This window comes from Mycetomoellerius zeteki, unplaced genomic scaffold (genome assembly GCF_001594055.1).
Source record: "Mycetomoellerius zeteki isolate Tzet28-1 unplaced genomic scaffold, Tzet1.0 scaffold168, whole genome shotgun sequence".
NCBI lineage: Eukaryota > Metazoa > Arthropoda > Insecta > Hymenoptera > Formicidae > Mycetomoellerius > Mycetomoellerius zeteki.
This window is the reverse complement of record NW_017256633.1, coordinates 1,125,817-1,145,091: the sequence shown is the minus strand read 5'-3', so window position 1 is coordinate 1,145,091 and position 19,275 is coordinate 1,125,817. Positions and strand designations below refer to the sequence as shown.

At 38.3% G+C, this 19,275-nt stretch overlaps 1 protein-coding gene across 2 annotated transcripts in view; it reads right to left on the bottom strand.

Annotated features, from left to right (window-relative positions):
* Positions 1 to 19,275, bottom strand: part of SoxN (SRY-box transcription factor soxNeuro) — a 117,340-nt gene that overhangs the window by 42,214 nt on the left and 55,851 nt on the right. For both annotated transcript variants that reach the window (XM_018445916.1, XM_018445917.1), the window contains exon 2: positions 8,938 to 9,003. In XM_018445916.1, the coding sequence (XP_018301418.1) occupies positions 8,938 to 9,003 (66 nt within the window). The remainder of the gene's footprint in view (positions 1 to 8,937; positions 9,004 to 19,275) is intronic.

Below are 19,275 nucleotides of genomic sequence, written 5' to 3'. Positions count from 1 at the left end.
CGAGCCTAACAACATAATCGTGATCAAGTTGCATCCCGGCTCTCCGTTGTCGTATAAGTTTCTTCCTGTTGTCCTGCATCGGTGATACGCGAAGGATCGATCCGATGGAATGCCGCTGCAGAAATAATATCGACCGTTCGACCGACTAAAAGGAAAAGGGAGATGCAGAATGATGCACGCGCGGCGAAGAAAGAGAGGAGACGCGGCAGCGAGAAAAAATTCTCTCAGGGGGGAAAAAAGATGGAAGAAACGAACGGAGAAGAAGCCGTCGAGTCATCGGGCAAACGAGCCGATATTTTCGCACCTCGCTCGACCGGACGCTCAGATAAGAAGAGGAGAAGAAGAAGAAGAAGCAAGACGCTGAAGAGGAGACTGCAATGAATTTCGCGCTACCTGAAGACGAAGCGAAGGAGGAACGCGGAGGCGCGCGAGAGGAGACGACGCACGGTGGTAAAAAATAAAACGACCACGACGACTACCGGGAGGGAGCTGTTCGCATCCGTGGCGATGGTGGAGGAAGAGGGAGAGTACGATGGGGGGATGCGAACGAAGGATAGCGAGAATGAGGAGACGAAGGAGCCAACGTCGTGGCGATGGAGACCGGGTCCGATTTATTGGCGAGTTTAAAAGAACTCGGACCCTCGACATAACTCAGGGTTCGCCTGATGTTGACTGAGTGGCCGACTCGCTCGCGAGACCATAGGCGCGGATAGGCGCAACGTATCTGGCCTGTCAGCTTCGGTTATCGTCAGGCAACCCGTCTGCCAATCAAAGAGCATTCACCGGTACTAAGTGGCTCGGCTTAATTAAGCGCAGGAACGGGATACCGCAACGCTGGTGCATGTGCGAGCGAGCGAGATAGGTCGGCCGTTCATTTTCTTTCCCTCGGGTCGTTGTGTCGTGAAAAATATGTTTTCTTGCGGGGACGCGAATGCCGTGCAGGATGAGCAACGTCTCGGAAAATTAGGACGGCATGGTTTGCTTTGAAATTGCCGACGATGCGTGTTCTTAGGAGAAAATCCGTTGAACCTTGATGTCCAAAGTGACAAACTACGAATCTCAAAGAACCGCGTTTGACCTTCTTGCTAATAACTTAGCAAAATTTTAGAACATTAGTCATGCAAAATTCTTCTTCAGGTCATGTTTAACAGATGGTGCTTGTAACGTGTTATATGAAAGCACGAAATATATATTTGAAGAATAATATAACTCAGCAAAATCTTAGAATAATTTATCATGTAAAATTCTCCTTCAGTTAATGTTTAGCAGATGGTGCTTATAACGTGTCATATGCAAACACGAAATAGTCAAAGAAATAAACCTTCAAAGCACGAAAAAATCATTTTACACAAATTAAATTGAATTTTACTAATTGTAATTGAATGTACAAAATAGTTACTCAAATTTCTAATAAATATAAAAATATGCATTAAATGCACAGCTATATAACGTTTAAAAAATACATTTACACGCACCTATGTCGAAAGCGATAAATCAGTATGATTCGCGCTTCTCGCGTGTACCGAGAGAATAACTGCCGCCTAATCCGGCGTGTCATTCGATCGTGCGGCGCAATAAAGTCGAATGACGAGCCAATAAAATATTTATGGAATCGTATGCAAGCACGGGCGGACGCGCGGGAACGTGCGCTCACCCCCTATGTTTCTCCCTGGTGGTTACACGATGTTTACCCCATGACAACCCCCCGAGGGCCGCGCTCTCCGACCGTTCACGCAAATATACGTATTGTATCGTAGCGAGTAGGAACGCAAGGAAAGACTGTCGCCGAAGTTCCCCAACGCCATCACCCTATTGCCGAACATCGTCTCTCGATCGAGATCATTCCGGATCATTTTTTGCGCATTGTCTCGTTCAACGAGGCCCATGGGACTGTGATTCAAGAATACCCATCGCTGGGGACGCAAGCAAATCAATTTACCGTTCATTTTTTAATACCCTATTTTCAGTACTTACAATTCGCGTTTGTTGTATACGAATGAGTTAATAAGTAACATTAATGCCTGAGACACAATTAAAAAACACAGACAATAAAAATGTAATAACAGATTTCAACCTATCGGAAAACATATTCTAACATACACGATTTCTGATAGATTAAAATCTATTGTTTCTATTTCCTGTGCTTTTCAATTATTTTTAAGACTTATTCTTTAATAAGTAGGTGGTTTAAAGATATGCAAGTGGATAGAGATGTTTAAACACCTCCCAAAAATTTCAGTTTTTAATTTTTTTTATTTATATTATAATTAAATTTAATTATACCACTATTATATATATATATATATAGAGAGAGAGAGAGAGAGAGAAATGTAGAAATAAAAAAACTTTAGGACTCTATTGGGTACCTACTTTTTATCTTGCTCTTCTGGAACAAGATTTTAAAGGAAACTACATAAGTATACCTGAGTTGTGGCCACCTTTTCACAATATGTGGTTACCTAAAGATTAAAGGTTGCCAAGAGATCCATCAATAAAATTTATAAATACCTTGGTTCTTCTTTTTTGGAAATCTTACATGAGAGACAATTTTCATATTCGTATTCAGCGCATCCTATTTACTAAAGTACGATCTTTCATGACAAAAATGCAAAAAACTTGTTACATGATATTTTTATCTTCACACAAAGGGTAAAAGGTTAATATAATACTATCTTGATTTTTTAAGGCAAAATTAAGATTACTTATTGACTGACCTATAGTATAATTTTTTACGTTCAAATTTCATATTCTCGACACAAAATGTCTGTGACTTATACAACTAATATATAAATAAAAGTTTCATTTAGACATATTTGTACATTTTCATCATAGTTATTGCAGCAAGACGTCAACCGATGTACTCTGTGCGCTAGCGCAAACATTCACGGATTAAATACTTGTATGGAAAGTTGAGCGGCACACGAGGTGTCGCCCCTTTTCATTTACGCTGCACGATCTATTCGCAAAGCCGGCACACATGGAAAAAGGAAGGTCGAAGGATCGAACGGTAATTTCGATCAACAAACACGCCGCACGTGAGCAGAACGATCCTTAGATCTTTCGGTGCCATCCATGACAAGTAACCCTCATATGGCGACGCAGGAGCACACAGCTGGAGCCTGAAAATCCCTCTTTTTGCACAGCTGCCCTAAGGATTCCTGTGCTTCGTCAGGGTAGCAAAGCTACCCCGATGAAGCACCCCACCGAGACGAATGTGGATATGCAGTTAGCCTTCTCTCTTTCTCCCTCTCTCTTCCGCTCTTCTTTCTTTCGACATAATCATGCTGAACGTCGTAATCCTTTCTCGATCATGCGTTCACGTCCATCATGGCTTTAACGTGCACCTCTTCGGGAAGCGTATTAAAATCTCATTGGATGTTGAGTATAAGGGATCTTATTATATAACTGTACCCTTCCACGACACGTAGACGTGTACGACGATGATACTAATAAAAATCAAAATAACGTATTGTAAGCTCGGTATGACGATTTAATTAGCTAACAGCGGATTTCAGTTATTTGTATCTCTTTTCTTCTGTGTGACCGCACGCCACTAAAGAGAGAAGGGTCCGCGCCGACGATGAGGGCACCGCTGATGGAGGGATCGATAAGAAGACGAGGTGATGTCCAGAGGTATCCATTAGAGAGTTAACGCGTCTATTAAAGTGTTAAAAGAGAGGCTTCGATGTGACATCTGGATTTAACCTGTCGCTTCTCGACAAAGATATCTATCGCGCATCAAATTCATCTTTATAATGAGATTCAATGATTTTGCATTATACATTTTCTTCTTCCCTATAGCTTTCATATATTATTTCGGTCGATCACGAAAACAGTCATCGCGTGTCAAACCAGATAAGAAAGTGAACCCTTAACCGAACCGGACTAAATTTTTTGCGAGGCCCCGTTTCCTGGTTTAATTCCTATTTAGTGTAGTTTCAGGTCCTTAAAATTGGTCAGCACTGCTACAATGTGTCAGCGGAGCAAAGAAGGTAATTTTTTTGCAACAATTCGGTGCGCCGCGGGCAGTGTTTAAACGAGCACAAATAACCATAATGAGGTTGCTACGAAAATTTTGTTCAAAATTCAGAGCGAGCATTCGTAAATGCGCGTGCATCTCGAAGACGAACGTTCTCAGAAGGATAAACTCTAATATATGCAAATCCCTAGTGCGGTCGAAATGCGAGAAAGTAGCCGAAACACGGCATTCGCGGAATCGATTCATAACTCGGTGACCATGGACAGGATGCATCGTTAATAGCTACGGCCCTTTATACAGGGTGTCCGAAAAATTATGATCACAATAATGGGGATGCATTTTAGAATAAATTTGAAACCCAATTTTTACCTTTAAGATAGAAGCTATTTATTTCTTTCTCTTTAATTTATATTTAATTGATTCTCTTTGATATTTTGCAATTTTCCTTAAAAATATATATGAATAATCATATTACAGAATATTAAAAAGCAGAGAAGCAGGTCTATCTAGACAAACTTACATATATAATCATATGCATAAAGAAAATTATTCAATCTAATTTTACGTACGTTTTTATGATAGAATAAATGCAATTGGATAATTTTCTTTATGCATGTGATTATGCAGCTATGCAAATATAAAGATCCGAACGCAACTTGCATAGCTGCACAATCATTTGTATCAAGAAATTCACCCACATTTATATTATAACGACGGACGTCAAATCTGATTAAATAATTTTTTTTGTGTACACCATCATGCAATTATGCAAATTTGTCTGCGGATAGATCCTGAAACTTTTGATTAAACTTTTTTCCAAATTAACATTCCAATAAATAAACCATACCAAGTATAATGTTCCAACAAACAATTTATACTGTTATAAAATTCACATATTTCGCAAATTAATGTTCAATAAAAACAATCTTAGTTTCTTGTATTCAGGCGAAAAAGATGTAAAACGAGTGATACAAGGGCGAAGGCGATGGCGCGGTCAACCGCTATATGTTTGTTTTGCTTATCTGAGACAAATTTGCTGTCTTGTAAGCGGTAGAAGGGTCGCCTTTGACAAACGGGGAGTGCTTCTAGGAGAGTCAGACATGAGTATGTAACACACATGAACAACTTTTAGGCGTGTATATGGGAGAGATCTCTCTCTCCAGCGTCCAGCCGAAACGAGTCCCAGAGTCTTTTTCTCCGATTTTTCCCTCCTCGTTTCCTCTCGCTCTTCCTCTTTCTTCGAGCGGCCCTCGTAAAACTTGGTCGACTTTTCCCGGCAGTCCAGCATTGACTTTTTCGTGGACGACGGGAAAAAGCACCGTACTTCTGGACTCCAGGAAGCTCCGGATGGTTATTTATTTCGGTCGCTACCGAACGTCCAACGCTATGTGGCTTTCCATTCACGGGAGAATTTACTGCCGATGATCGCTTCCGCGTGGCGAGAGATACATACGCTTGCGAGGGATAACTTGCATTCTAAATATTAGCGTGCGATAAAGCGAAAGTGCCTTCTCAAGGATTTGACAAACGTATCGAAACGCTTCGTTAACTTTATGTTCAACATGTTCGCGCGATCTACGATATCATTTCCATACTAAAGAAATAAATACCTTGTTAAAAGAAAAGGAGGTTATTATATATGTATCGTAAAAAAAGTTAATCACAATAATTAATAAATAGATAATTAATTCACGATTCTACCAGCAAATACACGTTGAAAATCATATGAGATATATATCGCTATCATTAAGTGCACGATGAGAGAATAATATGTATTAATTAGCGGACTTTAACGCTCTGATGCTTTCCCTAACAAAGGGAAAACGCAGCTAATGTAAGACGTTAATCAGATTTATGGCGAAGCCCAATGTCATAAATCTACGGAAATAGTCGGTGAACCGTATCGCCAAATCGCGCTGCCGACAGGAAGAATCCGATCGAGCATTATTCTTCGGTCGAATAGGGTGAGAGACGGTCTCCCGACATAATTAATTATTAATTAGGATTACCGTCTCCACCCCAGGGCGACCTCTCGACGACGACGTAACGACTTCCTTCGTGCCTTCGCCCCTAAAATAAACGGGCGACGGTGTGGAGACTGCTAAGTAACTCCATGAATTTTCCGGCTGCGCCCCCAAGGCTGTTTGTGCCCTTCATGCGGGGGTGTAGCTTCTAATCATTCCTATCTCCTGGCCACACCCTCGCCTTCAATGTCCACGAAGTCTGTCTTCTTCGCAAAGACTATTTTTCTTCCTCTCGTCTTGTGTTCTATGACGAAGTTCTACGACGAAGTTCCCTCCAGCCCTTCGCCACATTTTTTCCTGTCCTTTTTTTTTACTGCCCGACAGGCTACGTTTCCTCGTCGTTCTGGAGCAACAATTTTTCCTCGCTTTCGCCGCTAATGCGACACTAAATCGGCCTTAGGCCATGGTGGGTCGTGGCGAAAGGCGTTAACGGCTGGCCTTAACGAATCCTCGGATGCTCCCTCTGACGTGTATATGGCTGAGACCTGCGTGCGACACGCGAGCTCTCGGCGCGCACTACGATTTGAGAATATATTCTCTAGGCGCTATCATTATTTCCCCTTTCCTTCACGAATCCGCTGGTGTCAGTCGTGAACTAATTCGAAGTACATTTAACCCGCTCGCTCACGGAACGCTCTCGATGACGAACGAACACGCGAGTTGGGTAAACCTCAAATAGGAGGCATATTATCTTTAAAGCAATTGATTTTAATATTCGCGGTCCTTTTGACGATTCGTACGTATTATGAATTACTCATGGGTTACAAATAGTCACGAAAGTAAGGCATTATCGGGGCACAGATGACCAGATAGCCACAGATCAAATTGTCAAGAGCATGTGTTACAAACCGTGTATTGCATATTATGCTAATAAAACTCCAGGAACAGTCGAGCATTGTCTGCTGGTTTTCTAATATCGGTAGAAATGTATCAAAAAAACGTTAACTCTGCATTATGCTCCATTCCTACTGTATTTCTGTTATTATATGACTGCAAGTCTCGTAATTGCAAAAACCAAAAGCTTAAAAAGATCACAGTGGATACAAACCAAATAGCAAGGCGACATCAAATGATATCTTATTGTAACGTTTTAACATCAATTAAGATGTTGTTAAAACGTTACCTTGTTACGTGTGGATAGAAATCTGCTTTAAAATCATTATCGAATTTACTGACAACTGTGAGAACATAAATTACTTTTTCAATTCAAAATGTGTGTAAACAATTTTTATGGTAATTATGATATTAAATGATTTATAATGCGAATCAATGATGGCTGACAAGATACGTGACGCTTGAATTAATCGCTGGAGATTGTCTGGTGTACGTGCGTTTGTATGTTTGTCACAGAAATACATTCATCTTACGCGGACGCACGTCGCACGCTCGAATCGTGACGAAGAAATCGACGGCGGGAAACGAAGGGCGCGAAAAGGGGAAAGGCGGAAGTAAATCATGCAACCCCCGTGACGACGTCGGTGCGATGACAAACGAGCACCGCCGACGTCATCGCGCAAGAAGTGGAAGCGACATCTGATAACGACCTTAATCGCATTAAGGTACGTCCCCGTCCCTCCACCGTACAATCCTCCGCCGGTCGTGATCGCGTCCCTAATGTCCTGAGAAAAACCATCACAATTGCAGATAAATCGCTTCTAACCGAATGTACCAATATCTCTTCGTTGACAGTTTCTGTTTTATGCGAGAAGGTTGATGATAATTGTTGCTTCAAACTGAATTTGGAAAACGTCTTGGATCAGAGTTGCATGTAGTGCAATGTTGTAAAGGGAAAGTTAAATGCATCATCAAATATCACTGAAAATTGAGCCACTTCGTTTTATTTCGAGAGTGTGAGGTGCCTCATCCCCCACGCACAAAAAGCATTTCGTCACGCGTCATTCTCGAGGGTCGCGGCATTCTCGACGACTTAAACACACTTGTGCCCCTCAGAAAGAATGAATTCAGCTTGCAGAAAAGGATTAAGCACGCAGCACTTTTCGCAGTGTCTCGCGTACGATGTACAGGTCGCGACACCACCGGATTATCCGCGCGATTCGGAGGTGAATTTGTAGAGGCCGTCATAAATTAAAGCGGAGGCGAGAGAATAGCGTTACGGGTGGGTGAGAAAAGGGGAAAAAAAAGGAAGTCGACCGAAGGACAGAGAAAGAGAGAACAGTGGCCCTTCGCGGTCCTATACAGGTACGGCGACAGCACGCGACGACAATATGCTGCGTTCAACAAAATCATCCCAGAACGAGGGAGAGAGAGCGCGAGAGAGGGAGGAAGTTCAACCCCCTCTGACGACAATGCGACATTTCATTATTAACTCTCCCGTTGCGCCGCCGTCATGCGCTCGACCCCAAAGCGAGATTCAAATTAAACACGCAAATATTTGCGTATTTTATTCCCGGGGTTTTGTCGGCCGGCCGCGTTTTGTTACCTGCTCGCGCAGCGCGCAGAGTTTAATTCGTTTTGTTATAAATACATCAGCGGTCGCGGCAAATTACCTTTTACGAGTGCGGGGACGGAGGAGAGGACAGAGAGAGAAAGAGAGAGAGAGAGGGGGGAGAGGAAAAAATGCACGCGCGCGAGGGAAACCTCGCGTGATGGAATAACAGCAGTGATAGATTTTTCAACAAAATTGAATGAATGGTGGCGAATTATACAAAAATTCATGTCCATTGTTTCGGAAATGCGCCCGCTGTTTAACGCCGCACCGGTTAAAATAGTTAAAATCTCCGCGGGGATCGTTCGCGCGTCAGCGGGCAACGTTAACTTCGTTTCGACAAAAAAAAAACCCGAGTGTATTTTTGTTAACTTTACAATAGAGCATGGATATGTGATAGCATAGCTATAGATAAAAGTGGACACGTATTACAAGGAGAAACAATCTCGTTGTCGCGGGATCAATGAAAACAATCGATTGTTACTTACCATGCTCGTACGGATTCGGAGTAGCAGCCAGTTTCTGGGTTTAACATTTTACGATCGCTATCTGACCTGAAAGACAGAATATAAAATTCATTAATATTAATCCCATTAGTTGTATGATAAAATGCAATGCATATATATATATATTATATATACACATACAAATCATACACACTCTCTAAAACTTTTAGAGTGAATTGTCACTTTGAATACTGAAATCTCGCTTTTAAAGATTGAAAATTAAGCTATTCTTTTTCAAGTCTGGTTCAATTTTCACTTTACAGTGAGATTCCACTCAAAAGAATGTAAAGAGTATATAATATGTACGTATGTGGGAAAAAAGTTTTGCTAAGATACCTAAAAATTTGGCTATAGATACAGATTTGAAAATAAATTTTGTTGAATTATCAAAATAATTATGTAAAACGATCGAGCAGATTGTTCGAATATCAAAATTTTTTGCAGCATTGCTGATCAATGCTTAAGTTTTACATAATTATTTTTATGATCCAACAAAATTATTTTCAGATTTATATCTAGCTAAATTTTTAAATTATTTTTTCGTTTTGCTGAAGTATTTAAAACTTTAGCTAGAGGCAGATCTAAAAATAAATTTTATTGTATAATTATATACTATCAAAATTTAATTATATACTACAAAATAGTTATGTAAAACGCTCAAGCTAGTTGCTAAAATAATGTCAAAACTTTTGTAGCATTGCTCGTCATGCTTGAATTTCCTGTACAACTATTTGATGATTCAACAAAATTATTTCCAGATCTGTATCTATCTAAATTTTGAGATATTTCAGCAAAATAGTTCTTTTCGTGTATATGATACTACTAAAATATGTAATTAATTTTGTTAATGTTTCTAATTAACGACGCGGCGTGTGTCGTTTCCGGCTATTTCGTATTTTGCGCGAATATCCTCTCGCAGAAGAAGCAGTTAACAAGCGCGACGACGACGACGACGATGAGGCTGTCGGCAGTCGGCGGGACGTATTTTCGTCCAACCTGTTAACAGTGACGTCAGTAAAGATAGACGAGCGACAACCGGCCATTATCGTCTCAACGTAGTCGACACGCGGGATGAATAATATACGCGCGTAACGAACGCGCGGGGCGGCGTCGATGGTGACAAGGTGTAGTCCCGTGTTGTGCGGCGGAGTGTGGAGCACGACGTATGTGTCGATACGTTTATTTGCAATACGCCTATCGTGCGTGTAATAACGAAACGCACACGCACACACGTGCGCGCGTGCACCGCCTCTCTCTTTATGTATGTACATATTATACCGTCGTGACTTCGCGGCATACATTATCCATTCGGAATTTATTGGGCGCTCTTTTCGACGAGGATATTTTCGTATCGGCTTTATCGAATTATCGCTGGTGTCGCTGACAATCGAGAGAGAACATCAAATTTTTATACAGAGACGAAAACATAATTATCAGAGATGAATAGAAATGTATAATATATTTGAAATAATGTTAAGTAGAACGAAATGATGAATATTAAATCTTCATTATAGTCAACCGGGGTCTTTTGAATTTTGTTGTCGCGACATAATATGATTTAAGAACGTGTACGGTTTTATATCAAGTGGACTAACAGATACTTATCACCATAATCGCGTTATAGGCGCGTTTACGAAGCCTCTTGTCACGGTCAGAATACGTACAATAAAGTTACACAAAAGAGTTGCTGGAATCTGCCACGCATATTACATCGTGTAGTCATCAAATATATCTCTATACGAAACGGAACGTTTATTCCAAACAGCTAATCCTTTGATTTCTTAATCTGAACGACGCGGGCGTATGTTTGCGTGTTGTGACAGCGGGCATTATCGTGCGACCGATTACGTGCGACATCGTGGGCTATAGGTGAGAGCGAGGTGGGGCCGTGAGAACCCCATCTGCCTACAGAAAGGGTGAACGGGGCGAATGGATCGAAAGCGGGACGAGGTAGGAGGCGCGCTTTCTCGTCGAGGGTGGAAATCACTGTCCGCAGGCATTAGGCATTCATGCGTGCCGGTTGCGTGAGCCTCGTCGTCGCACACCCCACACGTCTGCGCGTGCGTGCACGACCGTATGTGTGTGGGAATGTGAATTCCGCCGACGCTATAATTCGGTAGGGGTCGGTAGGAATGTGATTTTTGGTGAGCGCAATATGTCGCTGGGGCGAACAGATTCGCCCTTAGCAAATAGGTTGTTTGTCGGAGAATTGGAGAACAGAGAATGAAAGATCGGCTTGAATAAGTTACTCGGTGAACGAAGAGTGAAATCATTTTTCTTTATTATGCTGCAAATAGATGCGATCTTTTTTTGTTATTTTCGTATAAGAAACACATTTGCCATTTTTCGACTAGCATTCCACTGGAGATGGACGGTTATCCAGACGCAGATGCCATTATTTTATTAAAGATTGATAATTATTATCAAAATAGAAACTTTCTTACCTATATGTTGCACGTTCTTGGAAAATCATATTATTTCCTAACAAAAACTTTTTATATCTGGAAGATTTTCATGGTCTTTTATCTATCGAAGATATTTTTCCAATAGCCGAGAGAACATTAGAAATATGCACTTAAACAGATTTTCGAAGCTAGATAAACCTTTTTTTTCTATCAGCAGAGAACTGAAGAGTAGAATGGCTAAATCAAAATAACCAATTTTTAAAATATTTGGAGAACTTTCCCATTACATAGAGAGCTGAGGACGTGTACGGAAAAGAGCAGAAATTCTTCAGCGCATTTTTCTTCAGCTTTTGTTAAAAGCTAATTGAAAAATCTTCAAACACAAACCGAAAAACTAAGATATTCAAGGAAAAATGTCGTCGATATCCCATTTAAAGTAAAGTAGATATTGCCACTGAAATACAGTGTTGTTCCATGCAAAAATCCTTCAATGTCGTAAAAAAACCTTCCACTAGCGTCAATTGAACCAAACTAACAAAAAAAGAAAGTTTAATCGATCTCGAAGGGGGGATAATATTTGTGACATAACGATATTGAGATATATGTATAGCCTGGCATAACCTAGCAACCTTTGCATAACCTGGCCTTTGCATAACCTGGCAACCTTTTTGCACAAAATTGTAGTAAAAGATTTGCCTCCAACAAAGGGTTTCATTAGTAACAGCTTTCAACTCGCCAAGAATCTAGATAAACTAAAAATCTCTAATGACGATACTCTTTTTTCGTTAGATGTGGTTTCTCTATTCACAAACGTTCCAACGGATTTAGTGTTGGATGGTATCAATAATAGATAGCATTTGATACAGGTTAATCTAATGTTTATCTAAGACAGAGTTTTTTAATACGATTAAATTAATTCTTGACTCCACATTTTTTACATTCAATGACAAATATTATAGACAATTCTTTGGAGTTCCCATGGGCTCTCCTTTATCTCTAGTAATTGCAGACATAGTTTTGCAAGACTTAGAGATATTTGCTTTTAATAGATTGACGATAGAGCCTTCATTTTATATACGTTACGTAGACGACATTGCATTAGCAATTAACAAAACACACATTAACGATCTCTGTCTTACTTTTAATAGCTATCATCCACGTCTTAAATTTACATTAGAGGAGGGAGGTGACAAGCTTAATTTTTTGGACTTAACTTTGATCAAAAAGAATGACTCTATATCCCGTAACTGGTATCAGAAACTTACGTCTTCTGGACGCTATCTTAATTATTTTTCTCAACATCCTCTATGGCAGAAAATTGAAGTGATAGTTTAACAGATAGAGTTCTACTGTTGTCACATCCTTCTTTCCATACAAAAAACTTCGATAAAATTATCAGAATATTACTGAACAATGGTTACCCTCTGAACTTGATTTTCTCCACCATAAATAAAAGACTACATAAAAAATTCTGTGAACGGAACAGTCTTCAGAATAATCAAACGGTTAATAAAGAAGTAGAAAAGAAACAAATTTTCTTCACAGTGCCTTTTATTGCTGGTGTCTCAGAAAGAATCAAAAACTTTTTAAAGAAGACAAACATTATTAAAATAGCGTACAAAGGTGTCAACAAATTAAGCAATTATATTAGAGTACAGAAAGACAAACTTCGTTCCAAAATTTTACTCGAGTAAAGACTGATAATTTCTTCTTGCCGAATAGTTATAATTCGCACTTGACACTAGTATAAAACCTTCCATTTCCAAAAATCTTCCTTCAATCTTCCGAAGGGTCTTAAAACCTTCAAAATGAAAGAAAACCTTCTAATAGAATAACATTGTTGAAATATCATGTACTCTAGCTGTCACTAGCAATTAGTAACGATATATAAATTGGACAGTGAATAATGTTGAGGCTGGGTGTTTCGCGCATTACATTGCGCTACGGAATGCACGAAAAGGCGCTGAGCACTGTGATGCACTTGCATTCGCAGAAATTTGTAACGCAACGCGGAGACAACGTTCTTAGCTCTCGTAATCCGAGAGAATTGCCACGGTAGCTTGATATGAACATGAAATTTACACGACAATTGGATAGCGTTGCGAGATTTCGATACGATCCGAATCAACGGGTGCCGATAGGCAATTATTTCTCGTATAAAAATTTTGTAACACAAGCGATAATTCTTATATTTAGTTGCATTTTTCCTGCTCGAGAAATAATCATATAAATAAAATACTATCATATTTTTATTTTGATAATTCCGCGCGATACAGGAACTCAAATTAAAATCGTCTTATCGTAATTGACAAAGGTGCAGCGAAGCACCGTGAGTTTGTATACAGTAATTGCCATGATGACAGATTGTCCTGAATGACGATCGCACATTCCTTTGTCAAGTAGAGCGTAACTCAGCGGCAAGCATTCGAATTAATAGACGTAGCTTTCGATCTATCTTTGGGCATGAGCATAGAGTATGACTTATGCAAGCATTCAATTTCACCGAAAATATAACGAACAAAGATATATATTAAATGTATAAAATGTCAAAAAATAAAAATACTGCAATATATATACACACAATTACATTACCGTTCATAAATTTAGAAACGATTGCAATTTTCACATATTCGCATCTCATATAAAGTTAAGTAACTCTGTGAAAAAAATTCTCATAGAGAGGTTTTCAAAATTGCATTCTAAAGAAGAGAGATAGAGCTGTAAAAATTTGTCTTTTAGTTTTATTTCTACATATTTTATTGCTAAGTTACATAAAATTGAAAATTGGTACTTTTTCAATATTTTTGTTTTACTTACAAAGAATTGTAGCTTGATGAAACTTCATAGGAAAAATTAACAAAAAATATTTTAAAGTAGGTTTTCTAACTTAAAAATAATTTTAAAAAAATTGAAACTATGATTCTCTTTCTTCGCAACAATATTGAATTCTTGTGTAAAAACTCATTTTTGTAAAATGTTTTTTAATCTTAAAATTAAAGAGTTTACAGAAAAAAGAAAAAAACAATTTTTTAACATAATGTTCTAGATTCGCATAAATTTTTTTAAAAATTCTTAAACACTTTATTTTACTTGATTTTAACTTTTTTTCGAGAGAAGTAAGAAAATAATAAATATTCCGAACTTATAAACAGGAAATCACTGAAAAAAATGTATGTAATTTTCATGTAAAATTACATGCATTTTTTTCAGTGTATACAGGGTGTCCCACTCTACTGCATTTTTCTCTTAAAAATTTGAAATAATTTTGAGTCGAAAATGTCGAGGCTATAATACAAATAGCTGCGTAACATAGCTATGTCACATAACTTAACTATCAGCTAACATACATGTAATATAAATATTAACAGTCAAATTATATACATACTTTTTGTATTATTTTTAATCATTACTATAAGTCACCACTGCTTCTTCAAGAGATTGCTCCTTTAATGTCTAATTGTATGACAGCAAGATTTTTACCTGCATCTGAAAAAGCACGGAGAAAAAAGATTTGCTATGAACGCAAAAGGGATTGCAAAATATGTTTATCAAATTTCTTTGCTGTTTATAGCAAACAAATTTGCATATTTAACAAATATTTTGCATTTGATGCAAATAATCTTTTGTAACGAGTAAAAAAAATTGCGCATTAATTTGTATTTGTTACTAATATAATCGTAATTATGACAACGTATATTTGCCCATGTTTTGCATTTCAATTTTTGCGCGCTTGTAAGTATGGCTTTCTAAAGTTTTCAATTAGGTCAGAGTCGGATTTCATATATTGCAAATTCTGTTAATATACATGTAGTAATAAAATAAAAAGAAGGAATTTTATTTTACTTTATTTTAATTAATTAATTTAATCTCATCTCAATCTCTATGTCTAAATATTATATGCAATTATATATCTTTTGCTTATTTAATAAATATATTTATTTTTATTGCAACTGCAGCAAATCTTGATTGCTGGGTTAACGAATATAAATCGACAAATTTATTTGTTACACCTACAAATAATTTTGCGATCCCTATATTCACAAACTTGCCGTTACGGCAAGGGATTTTAGGAAATTAGCAATCATAGCAAATTTTTTCTCTCCGCGAGGATCTTAGTTTAAGAAAGAATACGTTATGGGCAATATATTAGAGATAATATATTTTGTAAAAAGGGTTCCAACCGAAATCTTCTTTAGAAAATGTCATTTACTTTCGTCAAGCTTGCTTTGAAATCTGTGACATCGACTAATTATCCTCAGAAGAGTCGGAATCTTTTAGAAATTTTAACAAGAACAATCAATTCTTTATGAATACACAGGTATAGGTCGAAAGTAACAAAAAAAATATTTAGTTAATAAATAAGAATATTTAGATTTTCTCACTGAACCATTTGTCAAAATGACAAAGAAATTCTACCTAACAATAATCATCCTAAACGTTGCTTGTCTGACTTCCATCTGGATAACATATGTTATATTGTACATCTTATACTTAATTTAATAACGAGAAATTTTTACATCTTGTAATAGTAACTTTTATAATTTGACTTACTACGCTCTGAATAACTGATTTGTGATCTATGGAGAAGGAGGTTAGTCACAGAGACTAAGCAGCAAAGAGACAAAAATTAGGCAATTCCCAACGAGACAGTAGGGAGACACTCATCCTTGGTCTCACATAGAATATAATTTCAATATCTTCCAACTATTGTCAATACATCTATGATAATGATCTACGAATTTACTGAAGATGGTTTGAAAAAACCGAAACATCCAAATAAGTTGGTATCGACAATCACTGTATAATTTCAATATATATATTATGTGAATATTGTTAAACTATTGTATAAATTGCGCATCAATTCCCGCGCTGCGTTAACGCTCTCATTGTCTGTATTTTATATTATTATTTTTTAATTTCGAGAACCCGATTAGTATTTAAATTTTGAATAGTAATCTTTTCAAGTCGACTCCTCCTCTTCTAATACAAATATTATCGATTGGTCATAAGAAAATATTCATAAAAATTGTATTATAAAATTGTATTGTTAAATATTAACCTTATTGAATTATTTTATATATATATTTTATATATACATGCATATAACATTCATTTTTATATAGAAAATATAAATTTCCGATTCTAGAGAGAGAGACAGAGACAGAGACAGAGACAGAGACAGAGAGAGAGAGAGAGAGAGAGAGAGAGAGAGAGAGAGAGAGTCACTTTTTGCAGATAATATAGGCACTTGATACATCCTTAACATAAAATGTGATTCATCGAAGGAATTTGTGGTCATTTCATTGGAAATGATCTATGGATCGGCTATCACCCGTACAAGAGACCTCTTTCGGTGTAAGACCCGCAGAACATTGCGCAAATACCGTGTCCCCCGTGGCATAATCACTGTACTTAAGGGGAGTGGTTGTACCACCCGTGACCGGGTTCCCATAACCCCAGCGTTATTAAATGCCAAAGCGAAATCACGTCGTTCACATCGTGCCGTCCCACACGATCGGGCCGTTTTGGCAGGTGCTTCGACCACGGATTTCCCATAAAAAGGGAACGCCGTGCGCGCGACTTTAATTATGCTCCACCTGCTCCCGTCGAAATTCCCATGCCGATACGATTCGCGATGGGGAATCCGACGTGATTTCTCGTCGCCGTAACCGGCGTTACGCATAAATCAGGGTGAACGAATATTATTTAAATATTTATGACGATTGTAACTGTAATGGCATGCGTAACCCCCTTCATTAACCCGCCGACAGAAGAGATAGTCCTAACAATCTTCGAATATGTATCAAATTTTGCCGTAACATTATAATCGCACCGTTGAATTTAATTTCGTGTAATAATTTTCAACGCAAACCATAGAATAAGTCTCAATAGAATAAGAATTACCTTCCGTGACTGAGCTTGAAATTTAATTACTATTTGCGGAACATTATTTCTTCAGTTCGTATTAGCGTATCACAACAAAGAGCTGTGTTAATGAAAATAGCGGATCGTCGCAATCAGCGTGATCACTTATACAAGTCTACACACAAAACTGCCACCGAGCACATTGCAAACTGAGTTTCGCGGAACGCGCCGTCGCCGAAATGAAATATCTGAGTTATCGCGCGCTCGCCATGCAAATTCGCATCGCGCGTCGAACAATAAAGAGGAAAGAAAGAAAAGAAACGCGCCCGAAATACGAACAAGTTATTCCGGCGAACGCAAGGAAGATGGGGGTTAAAACCTGGCCAGTTCACGTCGCCGCGATGCCAGGCGTCGGTATCCGCGTAACAAATCGCTCTTTTAATCACGAGTGGCTAGCTGCCTCGAGTCATTTGGCCCTAATGGCAGCCTCTTGTTTAGGCGTACCGGTCGCAACGCGGTAGGTTGCCGGGCAATTTCGTTCGGGGCCGTGCCGATACGCCGACGTTTTGTTTAAACCACCCCAGCTCATTACTCATCGTTCGTGGACGGCACAAAGTAACCCTATGACGTGCGATCGCCTTGACCGAAGCGGCAGAAAGATTGTGTGTCAAAACAAGCTCGCGTGCTTCTAGATTCGTCCGGAGAACGGACCACCTTCACCTGGTGGATCATTTGTAAGCGAACTCGAATATAAGTGTTTACGCGTTCATAAAAAAATGATTGCGACATGTGAAATATAATCTGAATACTTTACAAAATGTTGCTTCACATGTATCGATATTTAAAAATTAAAGAGATAAATTTATTTAAAATACATATATATATGTATTAGTCTAACATCTAACTTTGACCGTAGTTTCTCGTATTTAGTCGATTTATAAATATAATACTTCTTGTACCTCTCAGCAATGTTTCTCTTGTCAAATAAATTATCTCTTGAAGTGCTCCCCTCCTCTCTTTCTCTCTCTCTCTCTCTCTCTCTGTCTCTTTAGGAAAAGAAAGCAAATCTTTTCTTTCTTTCTCTAAAAAAATTCCGAGATAAAATAAAAGACGCACATTTTTTAAAGACATTTTTTCAGACTATTTGTTGAAAAATTAAAATTTTTTTTTAAGTGCATTCGTTGATAATGGCAATCGAGATATAATGACGAATGATTTTGTTCCACAAGGCTATGATAATCTTCGACGAACCAAATTTGATGACCATTTCTTTTTTTTAGAGAACGCACTACAAAAACGTTTTAATTTCAGCAATTTCAATACTGATTATCAATCTGCGGCAGGATAATGGCAAATCTTTAGAGAGATCTCCAATGGAACATCATTCGAAAGATGGTAATCGTGATCGGAACCTTTCCTTGTACAGAATATGTTGCTTATGCAACATGAAAAAAACAATTTTATTGAAATATCTAAAAATTTAGCTAGATATATATTTAAAAATAATTTTGTTAAACTATAAAAATAATTATGTAGATCGCTTAAGCTGGTTGTTAGAATGTCAAAACTTTATGCAGCGTTACTCATCATGCCTGAATTCCCTATATAATCATTTTGATGGTCAAACAAAATTATTTTCATATTTATATTTAGTTAAATTTGTAGATATTATAACAAAATCGTTCTATTCATATATAAATTTTACATGTATAGAGAGGAAATTGATTTTCCAACAATATTCCAAGTTCACCGGAAAAAAATTTAATTATAAATTCCTGCGTTACCCGAAACGTAGTTATATCGCGAGAGCAGCGCGTTTTGACGAACGTAGACATCTAATAACAACATTGGTAAAGTCAACGAGCCGCTACGGTCTCATCAACGGATGAAATCAGCGCGAACCTGCATAGGTTCCGCACCCTTCCGGTTCCGGTGTTCCGGTAGGCTTGCTCTATCGCTCGGTCTCTCACTCTTTTTCGCTCTCTTTCCCCCTCATCGTCAGAGGAACCCCCGGCTTCCGGTATTCAGGTGGGATACACGCTCAGCCGAG